Here is a 22,291-nt window from a genome sequence, read left to right as displayed (position 1 = left end):
CCTCCGTTGTGTACTTTGGTTGCGTCTTAAAGAATATATTGTATTTATTAAAAAACCTTATAAATAGTTCTCTTCTATTTGATTAACAAGGAGTCTCAAAGAGAAAAAATATATCAAATTTATTAATATGTATAAAAAAATTAAGTATATTTAGCTTACTATTGAAATTAGCTACATTATATGGTATCAATTTGCACACATCTAGTTGTAACTTAATTAATTGTCAGGTCTTCTTTATTAGCTAAAAAACAATCTAGACATTTTAAAAGAAAATGAATTAATGACGTGGAAAGAGATTTGTAAATATTGCGGTATGCAACAATTTAACTCGATACTCGGTGACAACCAAATAGGATAGACAAATAGTAGAGAAAGTCAACAGCCAGGCATTACGTAAACTGTAATTAAATATAAAAAAATAAACTATTACTTATAGTAATAGTTCAGTTCATCATATTACGACTACTGTAGGCACCTGTAACTGTAACCCATAATATTCACATATATTTGTATATAAAAAACATATCTTCACAATTATTTTTATTTGAAGTATTTTTGATTTATTACCCCTTTTATTTTAGTCGTTTTGGTATATTTCACTATCTCTACGTTTTTGGACTAATATTTTACTGTGGATCGCATTTTAGCGATATAGTTCCAAAAATATCATTTCTTGCGATTCACGTATAAAACCATCACATAAAAAAAAGGGACGATTCCAAAACCTACTTTTGAAATAAATAGTCAATCAAATTTAAGGACGCTATCATGAGCTACAATCGCTAGCCAAACTAGAAATACAGTCAAACCTCTCTATAACGAAATCATTGGTGACTACAAAAATCTTCGTTATAGAGAGGAATTCGCTATAGAGGTTCGTTATAGAGAGATTCGCTATAGAGAGATTGAAATATATGAAAATCGCTGTGTCTTCAACAAAACTTCGTTTTGAATACACTCTATAGGTTCGCTATAGAGAGGTTTGACTGTATATTTAATTAAATTTAAACACAAGTAATACTTAACAGAACAAGGTGTCTACAATACTGAGAACAGTGATAAATCTTTGTGAATGTAATTAAATACCCGGTAAAAAAAGCTGGAGTCATTATGATTCTGTTCATTTTTGATTGATTGTGTAATAAATTAAGTTTTGTAAATTTATTTAGATTCCGCTCAAAATGAAAACATTTATATTGTTGTTGTATAGTTCTCGCGTAAATTAAACCCATTAAATTGTAGTTCAATTGACATGTCATGAATCTTAGAGAAAAATTTAAACGAAAACACCACGCTTACGAATTAATATTTTTTGAAAATCCTCACTTTAAATATCGGTAAAAACAACTTGAACGTATACAACCAAGATTAAGTTAGCTTAGTTTTAGAGATGAAAGGTAACATATCACGTCGATTTCCCATTGGGCACGTTTTAAGATAACTGCTCTCCTTGTGATGGGGGTTTCTGTGAAACGAGTTTTCCAGTGTAAGAAAAATTTAAATAAAGTCTAGTTTTATACACTTATTACTGTTATTTGAAAATTTAATTTTAAATTTTAAATAGATCAATATAATAATTCATAAATAAAACAAACAGAATTTGCTTCACGAATTTTTTTTATTTTTTGTTAATTTTCAATGCTGCTTGTAATTATTGTAATTGTTTTGAGTTAAGAAATTATTCCACTTTTCCTTTCATTACTTTTCAGCTCTTCAATGGGCCTTTTCTAAAAAATTAAATTTTTTTATTCAATTAGTGAAATTTAATAATTAGTTATGTTATTTAAAAATTATATATATTTAATAATTTCTGATGTAATAAAAAAATTAAATGAATTTTAAAATGAATTTAAAAATAAATAAATTAGTATTCTTACATTGCTACATATTTAAGACTTTCACAGTGTATCTTATATTCCATTGCAGTTGTAAGAGGTATATTCAATATTCTTCTCAAAGTATCACGAATACGAGTTGTGCTAGAGTGATCCGAAGCTGAACGGTTCCAAACTGATAAACTATCTTCCTAAAAGTTATTAATAAACTAAAATTAAAAATAATACACAAAAGTATTTATAATTAAATTTTAATTATTGCTGAACTTTCACTTAAGAATATACAATTATGTAGCAGTACATGTATGATGTATCCGGTTTCTTACCAGGATGAGAAATTGCAAAAAAAAAAAAAATAACAAAAGTAATGCAATATAATATTTTTTTAAATAAAGGTGAATATGTTCTTGTGTGTAAATATGTGAACTCCTATTACACAAAAACAACTATAAATAATTAAGAATTCATTTTTTATTTATCAAGCTATATATATAGCCAATATCTCTTTATTAATTTAATTGTAACAATTATTTTGAGAAATTTAATACAGTAAGTACTGTTTTTTTAAATATTACAATAACTATTTGATTTTATTTAAATATAACAATGTAATTTTGTTGCAAAAGTTTATTTAAATAATATAAAAACAATTTTTTTTTGAAATTTACTAATAAAATAAATTAAATAAAGTTATATAATTGAATATCTTTAGATTAATATTTGTATATGATTAATTATTTTTTTTTATTTCTATTAAAAACAAAATTTTTAGTATTAATATTTTGAGTATATTATTAATTTCGTTCTAAATTTCAAAATTTTAAGAACTAGTTTAATTATTTTGCAATAAATATTATTAATTTATATTAATGTACAATCCAGTTTTACAGGGCTTGGTTACACAAATTTAAGTTAAAGCTCATCAATGATAGACGAGCTTAAAAAGGCGACATCTTTTCAACACGAATATGTTAGTTATTGAAACTCATATAACCTAAAATTTAAAAACTATATAGAGACAATCTAAGCAACAAACTATGAAATCCAGCCTGAAAGAGCGAAAATCAATATAATATAATATAATATAATATATTATAATTATAATATAATTATAATATAATATAATATAATTATAATATAATTATAATATAATATAATATAATATAATATAATATAATATAATATAATATAATATAATATAATATAATAATAATATAATATATAATATAATATAATATAATATAATATAATATAATATAATATAATATAATATAATATAATATAATATAATATAATATAATATAATATAATATAATATAATATAATTAATGTTTGTCGCTTTAAAAAAGGATTATAGTATATAATATGTAATTTAAAAATTTGCACACATATGTTGAACAGAATTTAGCAGCTAATTTATTTTATTTTAAAAATATCTTTTTTATTTTTTTTCACCACATAGAAAGTTTATATAATCATTAATATAATCGAACTGCTTATATAGGGTTTATTATTATATAAAACTACCGAATTTATGGAAAATTATAATAAATAATGTATTATAAATACATATACATATTATAACAGGCTAGCTAAAATCAATTTATATCACATTAGAAATCTCTTTCTTAGTAATCTCTTTTTGTAGTTCAAGTCAGAATTAGATAGAAAATCGAGTGATTTCGTTTTATCATTTTAGAAACAGTTTACAGTTAAGAAAAAGTTTATTTTCAATAAACGCTATAAATCTTTATTTTTTATATTACTCAAAGAAGTTTAAATGTTAAATTAAAATTTTATAATTGTTTCGCACTTAGAGACTGGGGATATAATAATATTATAAATAAGTAGTAGAATAAAGCAGTTTAAAAATTTTATTTTAATGTTGAAGTACAAGAAAAACCAAACTCAGAATTTATAGTTTTTTAGTGTGTGCCTCTCTTTAATTAATTGCCCTCTGAATTCTTTAGATGGTAACAACTAAATTATAGCCAATTCACATAGCAAAAGTTAATTGTTGTCCTGGAATTATAATTAAATAAACATTCTCATGAATTTATTATAGATATAATCGGCATACAACTATTTGAGAGAAGCAAGCGAAAATAAAAACATATAATAATGTAATATAAGAACAAAGTAGTTATTTTTGTTGTAGAAAATCGAGCGTAAGAGAATTTTCTGCACAGATCTGCGTAATCGCGAAGAAATATAAAGAAGAAAAATAAAAATCATTTCCTAAAACCTATTTTTGATAAATAGATTTGAAAATAATAAACATATGAACAACACTAAATAATTCAGGGCAGCAGTTAATGAAGATTAACTCATATCGTGTGAAGAGACTATATAAAACAACGGTCATATTGTACTGAATAGTGCATTTTATTTTTGAATGGAAGATGTATCAAGGAAGTTATATATAAGTAACAAAGTTTCAATTTTATTAAATTTATTTGAAATTAAAAATTTTATTAACTAAAAAAGTATTGTAAGCTGAAAATTGCATATATTTATTAGTGTATACATTTATTATTTCATCATATATATTCTTTATTAAATTGCATATTTGATATATATATATTTATATATGTATATAGATTATATATTATATATACATATATAAATATATATATATATATATATCACTATAAATTTGTAACGTATAATTATTTTTAAACTACTTTATTCTTATATGTGCAAAATGTTAAATGGCTCTTAAGACAATATTAGCCAAGGAATGATTCGCTTTGTGCCTTTTATATTTATTTTTTTTTTGTATTTCTATAAAAAATAATAAAATTATTTCTACTTAATTTTTTTTATGTTTTTGATTTTTCTGATTTAACTATATTTTAAAAAATATTTTTTTAAAGAACTATATATATATATAATTTTTTAAATATAAATTTGAATCACATAAAGTAAAATTTCTATATATTATCGATAACCGATAGCACTGGCAGCTAATATTTTAATTTAGAGTAAATAATAAAATTTTAAGTTTGTTGATAATTTATTTTACAGAAATAACATTATATAATACTTTGACGTTGTAGAATAATAATAATAAGTATTAGAAATATTATATAAATTTTAAATTTTAAGTAAATTTTAAAAGCTATATTAAGAAATGTACAACAAACTTCATGTCCTGATACCAACCAGTACATTGCGTTTTACTACCCTTTTCAGTGCACACTGCTTTCGCAGCTAAAGCATACACACATCTGAAAAATGAAGAAAGGATTTGTATTTAATACTCGAAGTACACGAGTATATATTTAATTGTATATACACTTCTCTTACGTATTGCAATAATCTGTACTGAGATCCGTCGCAAGTGTTATGTGGGAAATTGTAATTCATTTAATGTAAGCTAACAATATGTAAAATCTAAGAAACAACATGTGAGCTGACGTTGTAACACAGTACTTTCTATAATGGTCTCAGGTTTATAGTTTTTGAATTATAATGAAACCGAGTTTTATAGTTTCTCAGTGCGATACAGTATTTGTCATCAGCTTTGAAAGATTTGCAATAATTGTTTCAAATAAATCAAATACAGTCAAACTTTTATAACTCGAATTCCTCCATAACTCGATTAAAAATATTGACACGTGCTAATAGAAATACGGGATAGTGCATTCGACATTTTTTTGTTTTAAGTATGAATCCATTTTGGTGTTCGGGGAAGTCCCTTTTTCCAAACCAAATGTTTAATTTTTTCTTTCTTATATTGCTTCTTTGTGCAAATGTGTAGAATTGGTATTTTTCCGCCGAATATGACCTCTAAATTGCAACCGCTTCATCAGGGAGTTTAACTATCACAACAGAATCGTAAAAGAGGCACTAAAGCGTATAGAAGCAAACAAAAAGTAGGATATTACACTTATGGATTGCATAAATCATGTAACAAAAACTTGATATATTGATGTAAGTAGTCAAACAATAGCGCACTGCTTTAAAAAAGCTGGATTTGGCCAGTTTTCTACATGGGACGAACAGGACGACATTCCTTTAGGTATCTTGAATAACATTAATAAAGACTCCATAGTCTCCATAAGTCGAACCTTTTCTTTGCAGAATGGTACTTCGAGTTATGGAAGTTTGACTGTATTATTTTTAGTAAAGTAGATGGGTTTTTTTTGCTAAAAGTTGAATAATCAATAACATCGACTTTTGTGATACTTTTCATATACAATTATTTTAAAAAACGCAATACATATAATAATACATAATTTTTATTAGTTAACTTTTGTCGGTTACAATATGACGACTGCAGTTTTCTAAATGCACGCTTGTGTGTATTCTGCCGCTGCGATATTTGACAAAATAAAAGCAGTATGACATCACTATTCTGATTTTGGAGTTTTATAAATATTAAAGTTTAAATAAATTATTAAATGTATATATTATATATTATACTGCAGAGTGAAGCAATAGGTTTCATAACTACTAAGTAAATTTATACAAAAAGATGAAATATTAAAATACAATATGAAAATTTATATAAGATTAGTTTTCGACTATTTATTAGATATTTATATGTAATTTTTATATAAATATTTCAAATGCAATTTAGTATTTTAACCCACTACTATAATTGTAAATTTCTATTTAAACAAACTTAATTTTTGAATTTTTGTTTTGCTTCGAAATGTGTAATGCGTTTGATTTTATTTATTTTTACATGACATATATATTAACAGTGTTAAATATTTTATAGCAATTGCGAACCATACTAAATATGATATAATGGTATTTTAATATTTCAAATGTGTTTATTATTTTTCACACAAAAGGATATATATATATATCCTGAATTAAAAGAAAACAATTTGATTATATTCTAAATGCTAATTAAATATAATTAATAAAATTGAAAAAAAATGTGTATACACTGGACAATTATTTTGATTTTCTCTGCGTCATTTTCGATAAATTGCTAACTTTGGTGAGTCCATCCAAGTTCCTTCGGATATTTAAAAAAAAATTGCATCTTAAAAATGAAAAAAGACAAATAAATATAAGCTAAAATTAAAAAAAATATTTTTTATATTTTAGTTTGTGCAAACAATCAATGAAAATATATGCATATGGATAATGAAATGTGTGAAAATATATATAAAAAAAGGGAAATATATATTATATTGTTAAGTGGCATCTTCGCTTGAATTACAATTGAACATACCTACATTTACTATCTGGTTCTGAACTACCTATTTACAAGTTACGTGAGGATTATAAACGTTAATGATATCCTATACAACTGTACATGTTTAGTACATATTAGAGATTTTTATAAATTTCTATAATTAACTTATCACTGAGTCGAAAGCCTCCATATAACTCATATATAACTTATAATATATTAAGTTATATAAGATATTTATATAACTTATAATATATTAAGTTATATAAGATATTTATATAACTTAATATTATATATATATCTGTATATACATTTATTAAATATTAAAAATATGTTTGTTAATAAAAGAACAGACAAATATCAAATAAATTATTTTTCAACTTTACGTTCTAGAGTGGCCTACAGCAACTTATTGTAAGATTTTATAAGATATTGCCTTGACTATTAGTATAATTTATTTTACTATCTACGAGACAACTCTTCTACGAGACAAAAATATTCCCCAGTAAATCAACTACCTTTGATACATTCCTTGCTACGCGACTCCGGAAAACACATATCAAGTAAAACTTTCCACTTCGCATTGTTACTTTGTTATTAAGCTCATTAATCCGCTTATTAATTATAAAATGTGAGTTAAATTCTCTTAGAAAGCTTTTGTTTTGAGGCTTTTTAGAATTATTTAAATACGAATTAATGAGAAATATTTAATCAAATTTAGATGTATGTATACAATAAATTCGATCTATAAAATTGACAGGGACTTTTGGTACCAAAGAATTTAATTTAATTCAATCATTTATTATTTGGTGTACAAACCTCCAGTCATCGAGCTAACTGGAGTTTTGTTAAATTCGTAGTTCCATAACCATTTTCATGGTTTTAAATCAATGCCCATGCATATATGACTTATATATGCGAGGGGGAGGGGCTATGAATCATGCTTCGTAGAAATCTATGATGTACAAAAATTATTTGTTATATACTATTTTTATTAAAATAGTACTAGCATATATTATAATTTCACATAAGTATTGTAAACGGAGTCCTTCTCCACCCACAGACTGCAATATGCATGATTCATGTACGTTATCGCAATGGTGAAGTATTTTAGTATGTAAAAGTGGCCTTGGAAAAACGACACCACTGATGTTAAGTACCAATTTTATGTCTCGATTAGTTTTATTTTTATTTTTATTATATTTCATTGTCTAATACTTATTTCCTTATCCATTTTTATTTACTTATTACTTTATCATATTTTATTTTGCTATTATTCGTTGTTTTTTTTTTATTTTATTGTTATTATTTTTTGTCTTTTCTGTTTGTTACTTCATCCATTACTTTTATTTTCTTACTTTTTCTTTAAACTATTATTTATTACTTATTCTTATGTAGTATTCTCTATTATTTATTATTTTAAAGACTGAATTACAGATTTTTATATATGTTTTTATTGAGCCACACTGAAGAACCTACGGTGGTTTTTAGGTGAGATGCGTCAGTGGTAACCCTAAGAGGACATACATGTATGTACAGCCTTCAAATATCTATTGATATTTCCACTATTTCTATAATATGGAAAAACAAGAAAGGAAGTGGGCAGTCAAATGTTTGGCTTATTTTTATATATTATATATTTATATATTTTTTTATTTAATTAAGAATATATTTATTTATATGCTTATTTAATTATATATTATTTTCATTTATCTATTAATTTTATCAAATTTATTCACTTATTTTATTTTACTGATTTATATAATATTCATTAATATATATATCTATTTATATGGCTTGGTTAATTTTTGAGTTACTTATCCTATTATATCTGGATAAATTATTCCATTATTTATGTGATCTGTAGTGCTAATTATAAAGTTTGATGAATATTTCCAGTAACTAGACACCACTGTGTTTGGAAGGCATTGTTAGTTGCCGAATAACGAATTACACAGCAGATTAGTGTTCCCAAATATATGGGTACTAATACCATCTAATGACAGAATCGCGAATACTTCTTTAATTACTCAGTAGTTTAATATAACTGAATAACTCTCTTCTATTAAAATGTGAAGGACATCTGTCGTTAGTGACAAAATTATTTTTAATAATTGTTTTACATTGGCTGACTTGCTGCTTGGGAAAATAAAGACAAATATTGTCTTAAAGGAATATGAATATCGTGCAGTAACACAATTTTTATTTTTAAAAATAAATACGCAGTGCAAGTTACATGCGAATTTGATCAAGTGTAAAGGGACTATGAGCTGCATTATGTAATTAAACTGGTGTCACCAACAAAAATATCAAAATAAAAGTATATAAAAGGCTATTTTTTACTCTGACTATGAGCGTTTCGTTCAATCATATTTGCAAAATATGTTATTATATAAAGATTTGAATATAAGCGTGAAGGTCTTAGGTATTGCGTGTTGTTAGTTGTCTAATTCGGAAAGGGTCGTTCAAAATCTTCGGTGCACTATGCAAAATGTCTAGATAAATTCGTTTTTACCAAAAAAGGATATAAGATGTTTCACTTCAGCAGGCTCATGATTTCATTTAATACCATCTTAAAGGTCATCTATTCATAAGGTCATAATTTAATATATTTGGACGTTATGAACTCTCCACTTCTTCCACAAATATAAGTGAAGTTAATGAATTGACAGTCCTTCAGGATGTTCGAACAAAATTATTAAATGGTTTCTGAATCTAGAAAACATTTTCTTTTATTCATTATTAAAAAGTATTATTGCGAAAAGGCACTATTTCTCAGCACACTAAACTATTGGAGTTAGACAGATCAAGTAAATGATAAACAAAAAAGTGTAGAATGATCTGTAACTGACTAAAGCTACAATATACTACGTAAAAAAACATCTGATTCGACGCACATACAGAAAAACTAGGGTGAGCTTCCATGCATTTTAAACGAAATGGGATTTTAACAATTAAATGGGATTGATAAATCGGTAATTATGTCCTACATCAAGAAAGTTGAAAATGAAAATTACCCTGAATCTACATATAACTTAGGCTTTAAAATATTATTTTAAAGTTTTAATCGCGAACCAGTGAAACATTATTTGGGAATAAAAACCAAGAAAATAAAAAAATATAAAAATAATTATAGTTATTGAGAATTATAATCAGAATTTAATAATAGTGTTAATGTACCTTACTGTCGCTTACATAACGCATTTGTAGTGTAATTGCCTTAATTCATCGCTCATATTAGCAACTAAGCATGTTCTGTGATATCTTAAAGGGTACCATCAAATCTGAATTTGATCATGAAAATTGAGAATATTTTACAGTTACTGTCTGGTGATCTGATGCTATAGACCCGAAATCTTAATCTGGTTCATTCATTAGGTGCTATGGTCTAAAAGTCAAAAAAGCAACATGTAGTTACGCTAAGCTTAAATGCAATATAAATATATCGCGTTGTGTGGCGGAAGAAGAGTCCGTTTCTCGAAGTTTACTGTAGGAAATTTATTTTAACAATTTGTTGATAAGACCCCAACCATTATATTTTACAATAATCAGGGTGATTTTTTAATTGTTGTAAAAGCGTAAAAAAACATATTCGCCTATTGTTGTGGTGTATGTTAGTAAATGCTTTTACAATTGTATATGCAATGATCGGTTAGCAATAAAACACTACTTCTATTCCTCGGGAAGGTATGTAGATCAGAGGTCAGTTTTTCTTAGTCTGATGAAGTAATAAACAATAATCCAGTTAAGGCGTACAGAGAGGTTATGAAAAAACCTCGCAGTTAATACATTAAAAGTGCTCAAGTGCACTGACTCAACTATCCTCAATATAAATTAAAAGAAATTTAAAAAATTTAATTTTAAATCTCAAAGATGTCATTCTTAGTGTCGAGTTATAGACAAAAATAAAGTACTTTTACTCAACCACTGGGTACATTTAACACAATAAATAAAAAAATGCAAAAACAGCGAAATTTCATTTTCAGGATCATTTTTTTTTATCGCTGTTTTAAAATAAATCACACCCAGTGCGGGATACTAATTTTTAAAAATGGGTTAGAGTTTATTAGTGAGCATTTTAAATTTTTTTGTGATTTTAAGTTATCTAAACAAAAAATTAAAGATTACTTTCTATTTATTTTTTACCATATCTCCATACACAAGAACGTGAAAAATATTTTTGAATATTATCAGTTTTAAATATGAAATTATTTTGTGTCCACCCCCGGGAAATGAGTAATTTTTATTGCAAGTTTATTAATCACTAAAGTAATGAGTCATTTAATCAAGCAATTTTAAGCTTGTGAATCTTAACTAATATAAACAATCAAAACAAAAAAAAAAAGAAAATAGTAACTATACGTCTAATTGTTGTGAGATGAGAATTACTAGGCGAGAAAAGATTATGTTTTAGTGTGGAGTAAAAAATAATATATATAATATATCACAGTTTTTATTTTAAAATAACTGTTATAGTTTGAAGTAATAAAATGTAATTGTGTTGTTTGCACTTAGTGTAAATATAAAACAAAAAATTATTTAAAATAATAATATTACTTACCTCAAATTTTTTTAATTGTTCCTTGAATTTTTTTTCTGTTATTAGAAAAAACGCGCGATGTTTATTGAAATGTACACAAAAACTTTTAGGACTTTGTACAATATTTTTTACATTGTAGCGTAGATAGAAGACATCAAAAATTATCCATTGATTTTACAATTAATTTTTGATGAATTTTATATTATTGCATTTGTTGAAAGGCGATGATTTTATTTGTTGGTTAGTGATATTTAGAGGATTTTTATATAGTGACCAAATTTAATGGTACAAATTAAAATTATATTTTTTAGGTATTTGAAAGCAATTTTACGGTTAACAAAGCAATATTCATACATAAAATAACATTTCAACAATATATTTTTTAAGCAATTTTTTTTATAAGCCGCAAAGCAGCAACTGAATTTATATATATATTTTTGTAGCTTATTATTTTTTCATTCTTTCGGTTTTTTGTTTTATTTAATATATTATTTTATAGAAATTGTTATAATTACGCAATGAGCACCATTTTTTGTTAGTTCGATATAAAATTATAAGACATCATGCAGTAAGTAATCCAAGCAATACATAAAACGGAAAAAAATTAAGAAAGTTTTATAAAAAATAATAACTTCTAAATGAAACAAAAATGAATGTAGGTACAAATGGACTATAAAACAAGAAATTTTATTATATTTTCTAAACAATATTAATAGCAATTTTTTTAAATAAATATTTATTATATATACTTATTGATATTCAAATATTTATTTTTATAAAAATGCCAGTAATATTATATTTGTAATATTTACTCACTTATAAATTAATATATAATAAGCAAAATAATGAAGGAACAAAAAGTAAAAAAAAATATATCAACGAAACATATATGCTTGAAGCAAATTCCTATGCAAAAATAATTTAAATTATTTTGGTCTGTCAATTTTTTATAAAATAAATAACTATTTTCTAATACAACCAATACTTTTATTAATTTACGAACAACTCTACTTCAATTAAAAATTATATAAATGAAATTTAGTGCTTAAATACAGAAATAATTGACTTCTTGAAAGAAAGAAAGAAAAGAAAATATGGATAGAAAATGAAACATTCTTGAATTTTTACAATGTAATCTCTTTCTGAATTATATAGATTAGTGATTATAATCACATCGAATTATAAATTTATAATGAAATTTTAATTAGTTAGTTGAATTAGTATAGAGTAAAGCAATGGCATTTATATGTTTAACAGTAATAAAAGGGGAATAGATACAAGAACAGTCATATTGCATATTGTAGTTATAACTTTTTAACTTATATATTTTATGTAAGTTCATTATTTTAATTAATACATTTTTAATAATATGAGTTGTTAATTGTCTAATTTGTCTCCTAAAACTTACTTTTCTATAATATAAACAACATTTTCATTGATAATTGCTGATATATAAATATTAAGTTATAAGTGATTATTCAAAAGTTTAACAATAACATTAAGAGATTGATAATGAAATGGTAAGTAATTGCATTTACATAAAATAACTGCTAACATATGCAGCGACTATGATACCCAAAACTGTCAAGCATATTAAAATCATAATTTTCTTTCGTCGAGCTTTGCTTTGATATTTAAGCGCTTTCTTCGTGTCTTGTGTGGCAGTTTGTACATAATCCATTGCATGCTCAACATGATACTCTATGCGATCGATCATTTCTCCTTGAGATTCTACTAACATTGCCATATCCATAAACATATCGTGTAACTCCTTAATTGAAGTTTCCAATTTCATTATATCTGCATGTCTTGCTTCAATATCGGCAAGAGTTTGTTTTGCTTGCTGAGTTTCCATTATGATGCCTTGAGTAAAAACAGCTGGATTACCTTGTTCTAACATATCTTCCAATTCTTCATTAGTTGTTGCACGTCCGGTAATTTCTAATTGTCGTTGTATTCTTCCCTTGCAACGTTCTCTATAATCCGTTTGCGTACGATTATACTCGGTCATCACTTCAACAAATTTTCGTGAAAGTGTGGAATGTTGAGTTTTACGTATACGTAAATCGGCAGAAGATTTGTTTTGCTGTTCCTCTTGTTCAATATTTTGTTCAATACCTTTAAGTTTACCACGGACACGATTTGCATTTTTTTTAATGTCAGCCATTAAATCTTCAAGTTCCTGTTTTGTCTTTTCATCAGACTGCGGAGCGGACAAAATGGCGGAATGTTTTTTTTTTACTTCTTCAACATTATCTTGAACTTTGTCAATCATGCCTCTTATTTCTTCAACTTGAGCAAAAAAATCATCCATATAGGAATCGTGCCCATCAACATTAACAGCAACATCTTCCGCCTCTTCATCGTCTGACTGCGCAGCGTGAAGGGCAGCTAATCTATCCTTTGTCATGATAGAACGACTATGACTACACAGATATTAAATTTTTTTTAATTATTATTGTTTAGTATTAACTTTTCAATACCCGTTCGATCGAAACTGTAAGTTGAAATAATTAAAATTATAGTTTATAAATTTATGTATATATATATATATATATAAAAATATATATGCACATATATGTATTTATATATATATATATGAATACATGTGTTTAATACTAGTATTAATAATATATATTAATACTATTTAAATACATATTAATATGTATTTACATATGGTAATTAAAGTTTAAGGTATATAGTTGCTTGCAATTGTTAAATTTATTTGTTAAAAACATGTGGGATTGCGAAGGATATTTAAGTTTTTTTTCGCAATGATTTCTACAATTTTAAAAATGTCAATTTGAATATATTTATTGATTTAAACATTTTACTTTAAACACAAATTAGGCATACAATTTTGAGAATAGTTTGACTTTTAGCTCATGCATAACAAAATCACACACCTATGTCTGCATTTTTTTTTTAACTGCTAATATTTTCTATGCGTAATGTTTATTTTGTGAAACCGAAAAATTGGTGACTCATAGTTTACAATTATTTTTTTATAATTTATATTTATATAAATTTCGTCACATATAATTTTGTATGACAATTGTTCACCAATAGCGCCCATATATTATTTGTATTTACTTCAATTAACACTTAATTTACACAGACATTTATAATGTTCTAACTTAAAATATTTAAATTGTTCACTTTAATATTAAAAAGGCGAGAAAACAAATCTGTTTAAAATTTTAACAAACTTTTCTTTATATAGTAATACGCTTATTTCTTATTTGTTACATTTAATAATAGTAATTTACATGAGTTTTAATGCACTTTAATTTGTTAAATTGAGTTTTTAAACTTTTACATTAAGCTAAAAATCGATTTTAACATTCGAATGCTATTTGTTTAGCAAGATTGAAATGTTTGAATGAGTAAAACTCATAAAAATCCATTTTTATTTGCTCTCGCATGCGAAGATAGAGTCTGCGTAATGTATATTTACTATTACATAAAGTATAAAGATTGTTAGACTGTTGGGCGAAAGTCACATCTAATTCAATAATATATTTACGAACAAAAATATTTATATTCCATATTTAATTATTACTTTAATTTGATCAATTTAAAATCATAGTAACAAGATTACTTAAAATTGATAAGTCTGATATCTGACAAATGTTGCCACTTCACATAAAAAACATTTATTTGCTTCCTATACATATATTACACATAAAACACAAAGTAATACACAATTTTTGATATGCACTGTATCAATATTATACCGTTTTCATTCGCAAACATGCTTGCAAGCATGGTGTAAATTCATCTGTCATGTCTTTTGTTTATTCATCAATCTAACTTAAAGCTATTAGATCTTTCCCGTAGTTTTTAAGAAAAATCATATTAAAAATTAAAAATGACAATAAAATCGTATTTCCTATTTGAAAAAACCAGTTTACGCATAAATTACGAGATCGCTTACAAGACAAGTAAATCATATTTTTTTATACCTATTGGCATATTTCTTTGAATAAAGAAATATTATTTTTAAAATTGAATATGTATTTTTTTATTAACTACAATCTTAATTATGACAACAGATTAGTTTTATTTATCTATCAAATATAAATATGTGAAATATGTGTTAATTATTTTATTTATATAAACATTAGGGGTATTCAGGCAACTGATTAGTTGCTTAGTTGTTGATTACAACAAAAATTTGCACACAAAAATGAAACTAAGCAGAGAATCAACTATTTCGGTGATTCTCAGATTAGTACAAATTTGATTAATAGTGCTGCCAGTACCAGTACTTAAAATAAACTTTAGTATAGAAATTTGTTAGCTGTCTATCTCAGCTGTTTGAATTGTGTGTAAACAATTTTGCAAACACAAGTATGTTTCACTTTTGCTGTTGATGCGAGTACTGCCAAGGCATTTACACACAACAAACTAATCAGATTACGCATTTTGGGTCATTCAAGTAACTGATTAACATCAAAATGCTAAATTTTTTTTATATGAAGTTTTTGATCAGTTGCCTGAATACCCCTATTATTTTATATTACAATATGTGTGGAGAAGATTTTATATATTACATATTAGTGCTATGTTATGCAGAGTGTCTCGGGCACGGCATGTGTAAAAGTGCGAATTTTGTCGTGCCCGTGACACGTCTGTATTTTAATTTTAATGGGCCATCACGTAAGAAATCATACTTTATTTATTGTGTTAATTAAATTCAAATAATCTCCACTTTTGGATTCAATTAAATTAAAATATATTTCAACATATAAATTTGATGCCATGACGATAAAAATGTAATTAAATTGTCATGTTCATATTAATAATACAAATCAGATGTTTTTAGATATTACTGGAATAGTATGAAATGACAACTCGTTCTTACAAATTCGATCACTACTTGATTTTGGTTTCGTTCACATACTGCAAGTATACATGAGAACATTTAGCAACAATTTGTGACAAGAACGGAATCACCAACATCATTTAATGAAGTAATTAAGACAAACATTGAATTTTTCTTTATTATAAACTAAATAAACTATAAAAACTAATTTGTGTTTATAAGGACATGAGAACGATTTCTTAGGCGTCTCATTTTGTTACACTGCTTTGTTAATAGTCCGGACCCAGATGGTAAAAATTTGACAGAACTTTATGATACAATAATATTGCCATCTTAGAATACACTCATAAAAAACCAAATATTAATGCGTATAAATGTTTAAAGACATTTTTATAACTGTTACGGTCTGTCATAGCAACTCAAGTAATCCAGTCACATACGGACATTTTAAAATATATCAATAGGTTTCAGGTTTTATTTGATATATATTATATACGTTTTATTATGAAATAAAATTTTGCGTGCATATGCAATTCGCTGTTTCGAGAAATAAATGTTTTTGCTAATAAATATAAATATAACAATTAATATAACTACTGCAATTTACCAATTCAGAAATAATATATAATTTCGAACTAAAATAACCATTAATTTATTCTCAGCAAATGCATATGTAATATCTTTATCTAATAGCATAAACATGTTATCATAGTTACCAACAAAGAAGATAAAGAAAAGAAACTGAGAGTTACTCGAAAAATTGTGTATAAATTTTTCTGGATTATTCAAAAAATATTCAAAAATTTTGTGTAATGAGGTGAAAATATAACAAAAAGCCTAATGCTACATAATGGCGCGTGAATATTTTCCCCACCCGGACCCTGTTACTTTGCCCACCCGGTCCCTACTCACCACGATATTTGCTAAAGTAAGAGAGGTTTCTGAGAAATTTCGTTGTTTGTTTTGGTTTTTTGACATTAAAAATCCGTTACAAGAAAATGCGCCAAAGTTGCAATTAAGTGCACAAATACCACATTACTAAAAGAAATATAAGGCGGAATTTGTTTTCAATTATAAAAGCATTAAAAATATTTAATATATTTAATATTTCTTCTAACACTATGCGATGAAATTGATCCTTATTGTTTACAATGTTGTTATTAACTAGTTAAGAATTTCTTGAATTTCATATACAAAATACATTTCACCTTACTGAAAGGATTGCTTAAAACTACAAAAAATATGTAGTAGTAAACAGTATATACATTTTCACGATTTTCTATTTTGAAAAAATTTGATGCACAAGCAAAAATTGTATTACAATATACCAAACTTTTTTTGAATTTTAAAAAATTATATTAATATTAATCTTTTTAAAACAAAATATTAAAACAATGCAACCTAATACTCGAAATGTATGAACACATACTAACTTTTCTATTAGATGCTCAGCATATATATAAATATAGTACGTATATGTGCAACATGACTAAAAGAACTTTTATTTTAATAAATACGATACAATTTTTTTAACTTTATTAAAACAATTACATGACTAATTATATATACATATTTACATATATCAATAATAGCTACTTTATATTTACTATTGATTTTAGTTTACCAATTCTTCATTTATATTTGATTTATATAGCGCATTTAAAACTTTTATGAAAATTGAAGTAAAACTGATATAAAAAATCATGCCTATATTTACTCATTATAATCGTATTAATATATACAATGGATTTTCCAAAAACAATAATTTATACTATTTCTTCTAATTAGAAGAAATGGCTACATGCTAATATGCAACCACAAATGTAGTAAATATTTAAGTTATAAGCCACACCGTTTTTAATATTTGACAATTCTGGTATGGTAAATAAGTAAAAGAGATTTTCTTTGCGATATTACACAAAGAGGCACCATTATTCAAAATTTCCTCTCAGTTTCTTTTCTTTATCTTCTTTGGTTACCAAAAACAGCAACCACCAAAAGCATAACACAAAAAAAATAAAATAAAAATTTTATGCCCATAACAACGCTCAAGCAAAATTCGTACAAAATTTGTAAAAATGCTAGATCCGACAATCATAACCTTTAGTAGAGTATACTCATGATGTGATGAGTACTTTTGCTTGTACTGTACACTACTTAAAAAATTATTCGCACTCTAGTGATGCTGATTCATCGAAACTGGTACTTACTAACGGAAATACTTATTTGTGAGTGGTGAGTATGGGTGCATATAAGCAGCATATGAGAAAAGTACATATGTATGCGCACTTACACTTGCCTTTCATGAGAATACACAATGTATTTCATTTAAATCCCATTCTAGTTTAATTTAATTTTAAATTAAATAAAAAAGTTAATTGTAATTAATTAAATAAGTTAACTTTGATTTTAACTTTTATGCGCATGCACAACCAAGCTATAAGCCATTTCCATTGAGTAAATATTACTCTTTACAACACATGAAACAATAACAAGTGTAATAATAACAAGAACTAAAGTGCCAGTTATCAAATAAGAGGTGAGAATATATATGAAATAAAAATTAAAAACTGAAGCAATAAATACCAAAAGTTGCAAACAAATTTAAAAAAAAAACAGAAAAAAATAAAGGTGCCATTAAAAAAAAACATTTCTATACAATTGCTGTATAACAGTTTCATCATTAAAAATTTTTTACATTGTAAATCAGTAGAGGTATGCAGGTAATGGATAACAACAAAATACACGCAAAAAGTTTCTTGCTATTGCTTGCAATCTTGCTATACCAAAACCCATGTATATATGCTTGCAACGAAACAAAAAAGAAGAAAAAACAGTTGTTTTGACATTTGTTGCTTCTCATGGAGATGGGTTATGCTGCAAAAACAGCTGTTTCATTTTGATGTTGCAGTTCTCTAATAGAGGGGTACTCGCACTCTTGTAATTCTAGTATGGCATTCTTGCATTTCGTGCACATTGCAATGACTGCAAGAGTTAATACCCCTAGTTTTTTTAAATGTTTTCTATTGTATTCTTATCATGCTCAAATAGTTATTGGTTTGTTTTTTGTCTGTAATTGTCTAAAATTGTTTGTTGTGCCGTAGGTATTAAATTGAATAATAATTAACGAATCAGATAATATTAGCGTTGAAATGTAAATGTTTTTGATTTGATTATTTAATTTTGAATTGATATAAATTAAAGTAAGCAATCAAATGGAAAATATTAATACATTTTTCTGAATGGAAAATATTAATAAATTTCTCGTAATAATTAATAGAAAATATTTTTTCTTTAATTATAGAGATAATTCTAGCTATATCTATATATAAGATTTTGCTTATTTAATTAGCTGTATACCTAGAAAAACCAGAATACTAGATAGAAAGGTAATGGGCTATGTTTGGATTGAGGCTTACGCAACAAATATATTAATTATTATTTTTTATTATAATAAAATAAATTTTCATTAAAGATATTTAACTTTAATTTAAAATAATACGAAAAATAAAGATTCATTGTAGGGCATAATATATTAACGCAGTGCTGAAACAACTTAAGGAAAACATATACATATAAAGAAAAATTTAATAAATTAATGAGGTAATATATAATAAAAAAACTGAAAGTGTTAATATCGATAGAATTAGATAATTGAGAACACCCAGCATTACCCAACAGTTTGATGAAATCAATTACAGGGATGCTTCTATTTAATGCTATACGAAATTCAGGACGTAATTTTGCAAAGGACAGTGATAGTTCCACGCATTTTCTGAGACCATATTGATGAGGAGCCTTGTTTAAGACTCCAAGACAGTCTTTTCTCACGTTGGATTACTCAACTTTAACAGGAAAGCAAGAGTTAGAGAAAAGTTGGTAAATTCGTTTGCATAACGTTTTGGATTTCATTGAAATTTGAGGCATTATTGTTGAACAGTAAACTTTCACTAGAAAATTTTGGATTTAATACCTTAATCTTACCTACCACAACTGATACGGCAACTCGACTTTCCGTTTCTCACAACTTCCTATATATCTCATTACATGAATGGGTGATCAACTTATTACATGATACCGATTCCCAGAATAAAGAAGCTTCCTGCAATTTTAATGTCGCTTTGGCAGGCCTGAGGATGTAGAGAGTGAGAATTTGATAAAAGTTTAGGCTATTGAAATGAAAACACCTAGGTCGATTAAATTTTCCATTAAAAGGAAAGGCAATTTGTTAAATTTTAAGGCGCAAATATGGTTAGGTATTGATAACTGTTGTCCAAATAAGATTTAAAACGAATTCAATATGAAGCAGACATTACAAGCATAGCTCAATAGGATTACGTAATTGGGTCGTGGGATGCCAAGTGAGAGTAGCGCACATCAATTGGAGAAAAACTAGCACTGGTACACTGAAAGAGAGATTTTCTTATTAGTATAGTCCATATGACTATGAAAGCCAGTTGTTACACCTCACAAAACAGCTGCGTACGTTTACAATATATCCATTTGATTTATATAGATATAATATTAACCATAACAACTTGGCAAATATTTCTAAATGAGTGAAATGGACTGTAATCTGCGTTGTGCATATTATAGTTCACATTAAATAAGACTATGTCACGCTGCTCTAATATATATACTTTTAGATATATACACGTCAAATGTCGTATATAATGAAAGGCAAACATTTTTAAAATAAAAAAAAATTATTTATAATTAAGCATTCACGGTTTTAACATATAAACTCTAAAACAACCAATTTTGACTTATACATCTCTATTGTGCTTGTTTATATGAATTTATACTTTATATATAAACGCAATATAATAATTGCGTTTTTACTTTAACCCTTCCTATACATCATACATGAGATTATTTACTTTTTTCCTAAAAAATTCTTTTGATATTTTTAATTTCATAAGGAAAGTTCAAAAAGAAAGCAACAAAGTAAATAAATTGACTTACCGGGTGTTTAGTTATTAAAACAATACCACATATTTCGTCACCTACAAGAAACTGTTCACCTAGCATAGCCATGCAAACATTTTCCCAGGCACGATCTATTTTATTTTTAGGCAAGCGAATAACCCACTGTCCTCCCTTTGAATTAGCTGGATCTTCCCACATCGGTTTAATCCCTTGCTTAAACAAACTTAATTCCCGGAATGGTTTTAATGCCGTTGGGCGAATTAAATGTGAATATAGTGACCACCATTGCTGAACACTCGCGCACCGTCCAACAACATGCAGAGATTTACTATAATTAGTTGCGCGCTGCAGGCCTTTGCGGGAAAACCAAAGACAGTATGTGTGTTGCAAACGATTATCATTTGGTGCTATTTCTAATGGAGGAAGTTTCTCGATATCAACAATGTTTTCAACATCGCTGTCATCACTATCGACTATATCTTGCCATACTTTTCTGTAAAATAGTTAAAGAATGTAGTTATTAAAAAAATTAGATTATAATTCCTAATATCAATTCTTTTATTATTTTTAATACTATTATATGACAATTAACTTATTGAATTAGAATAAGTTATAAAACCTATTTATGACAAAGGCATGCTATTTAATATAAGGGATTGCATTACCGTTTTGTTGACTTACGTTTCGTACTGTTTTCCTGGAACTTTTTCCATTATTCACTTTTTTAAAACTTATTACTTAGAAAACAGTAAAAGATATTCGGTGGCTTTATAACTGTGATTGATAACACTAATTCATACGAACAATTAAATACATTTACTTTATTACTTATAGTACTTAAACTTCTGTTACAAATATTTTGATAAATATATATCATAACAATTCCTGCAGTAAGAATCACATTGACATTTCATTTTGACACTTCATTTGCTCAATTTTAAGCAGACCATTCAATATGTATCACAGAAGCGTTACTTATCCGAACTCTATTTTAAACAAACACA

General features: G+C 25.9%; 2 protein-coding genes across 5 annotated transcripts; both read right to left on the bottom strand.

Moving 5' to 3' along the window:
- Positions 1 to 1,599: 1,599 nt before the first annotated feature.
- LOC119685728 (eukaryotic translation initiation factor 4E type 2) lies at positions 1,600 to 22,183 on the bottom strand. The gene is made up of 4 exons (XM_038100093.1): positions 21,969 to 22,183; positions 21,324 to 21,780; positions 1,878 to 2,026; positions 1,600 to 1,727 (listed from the first exon to the last, which is right to left on the bottom strand). Exons 1-4 carry the CDS (start codon positions 21,998 to 22,000, stop codon positions 1,706 to 1,708), a joined length of 660 nt encoding a protein of 219 aa, XP_037956021.1. The 5' UTR covers positions 22,001 to 22,183; the 3' UTR covers positions 1,600 to 1,705.
- Positions 11,960 to 15,367, bottom strand: LOC119685726 (syntaxin-1A). Of its 4 annotated transcripts, none has more exons than XM_038100089.1 (3): positions 15,093 to 15,367; positions 13,069 to 14,027; positions 11,960 to 11,990 (listed from the first exon to the last, which is right to left on the bottom strand). In XM_038100089.1, exons 2-3 carry the CDS (start codon positions 13,938 to 13,940, stop codon positions 11,978 to 11,980), a joined length of 885 nt encoding a protein of 294 aa, XP_037956017.1. In that variant the 5' UTR covers positions 13,941 to 14,027; positions 15,093 to 15,367; the 3' UTR covers positions 11,960 to 11,977. The 4 variants fall into 4 exon arrangements, with proteins under 4 accessions (XP_037956017.1, XP_037956019.1, XP_037956018.1 ...); XM_038100091.1 differs by having other exon boundaries at positions 15,132 to 15,367; XM_038100090.1 differs by lacking the exon at positions 15,093 to 15,367 and adding an exon at positions 14,437 to 14,549.
- Positions 22,184 to 22,291: the final 108 nt, after the last annotated feature.

The sequence above is a fragment of the Teleopsis dalmanni genome, chromosome 2 (genome assembly GCF_002237135.1).
Source record: "Teleopsis dalmanni isolate 2A chromosome 2, ASM223713v2, whole genome shotgun sequence".
In the NCBI taxonomy this organism is placed as follows: domain Eukaryota; kingdom Metazoa; phylum Arthropoda; class Insecta; order Diptera; family Diopsidae; genus Teleopsis; species Teleopsis dalmanni.
This window is presented reverse-complemented; position numbering and strand designations above follow the sequence as displayed.

Coding starts and splice junctions, on each gene's coding strand:
- LOC119685728 (XM_038100093.1), bottom strand. CDS start 22,000: ATGGAAAAAGTTCCAGGAAAACAGTACGAAAC. Junction 21,781..21,968: donor CCAGGAAAACAGTACGAAAC/GTAAGTCAACAA, acceptor ACTATTTTACAG/AAAAGTATGGCAAGATATAG. Junction 2,027..21,323: donor TTTTAATAACTAAACACCCG/GTAAGTCAATTT, acceptor AATAACTTTTAG/GAAGATAGTTTATCAGTTTG.
- LOC119685726 (XM_038100089.1), bottom strand. CDS start 13,940: ATGACAAAGGATAGATTAGCTGCCCTTCACGCTGCGCAGTCAGACGAT.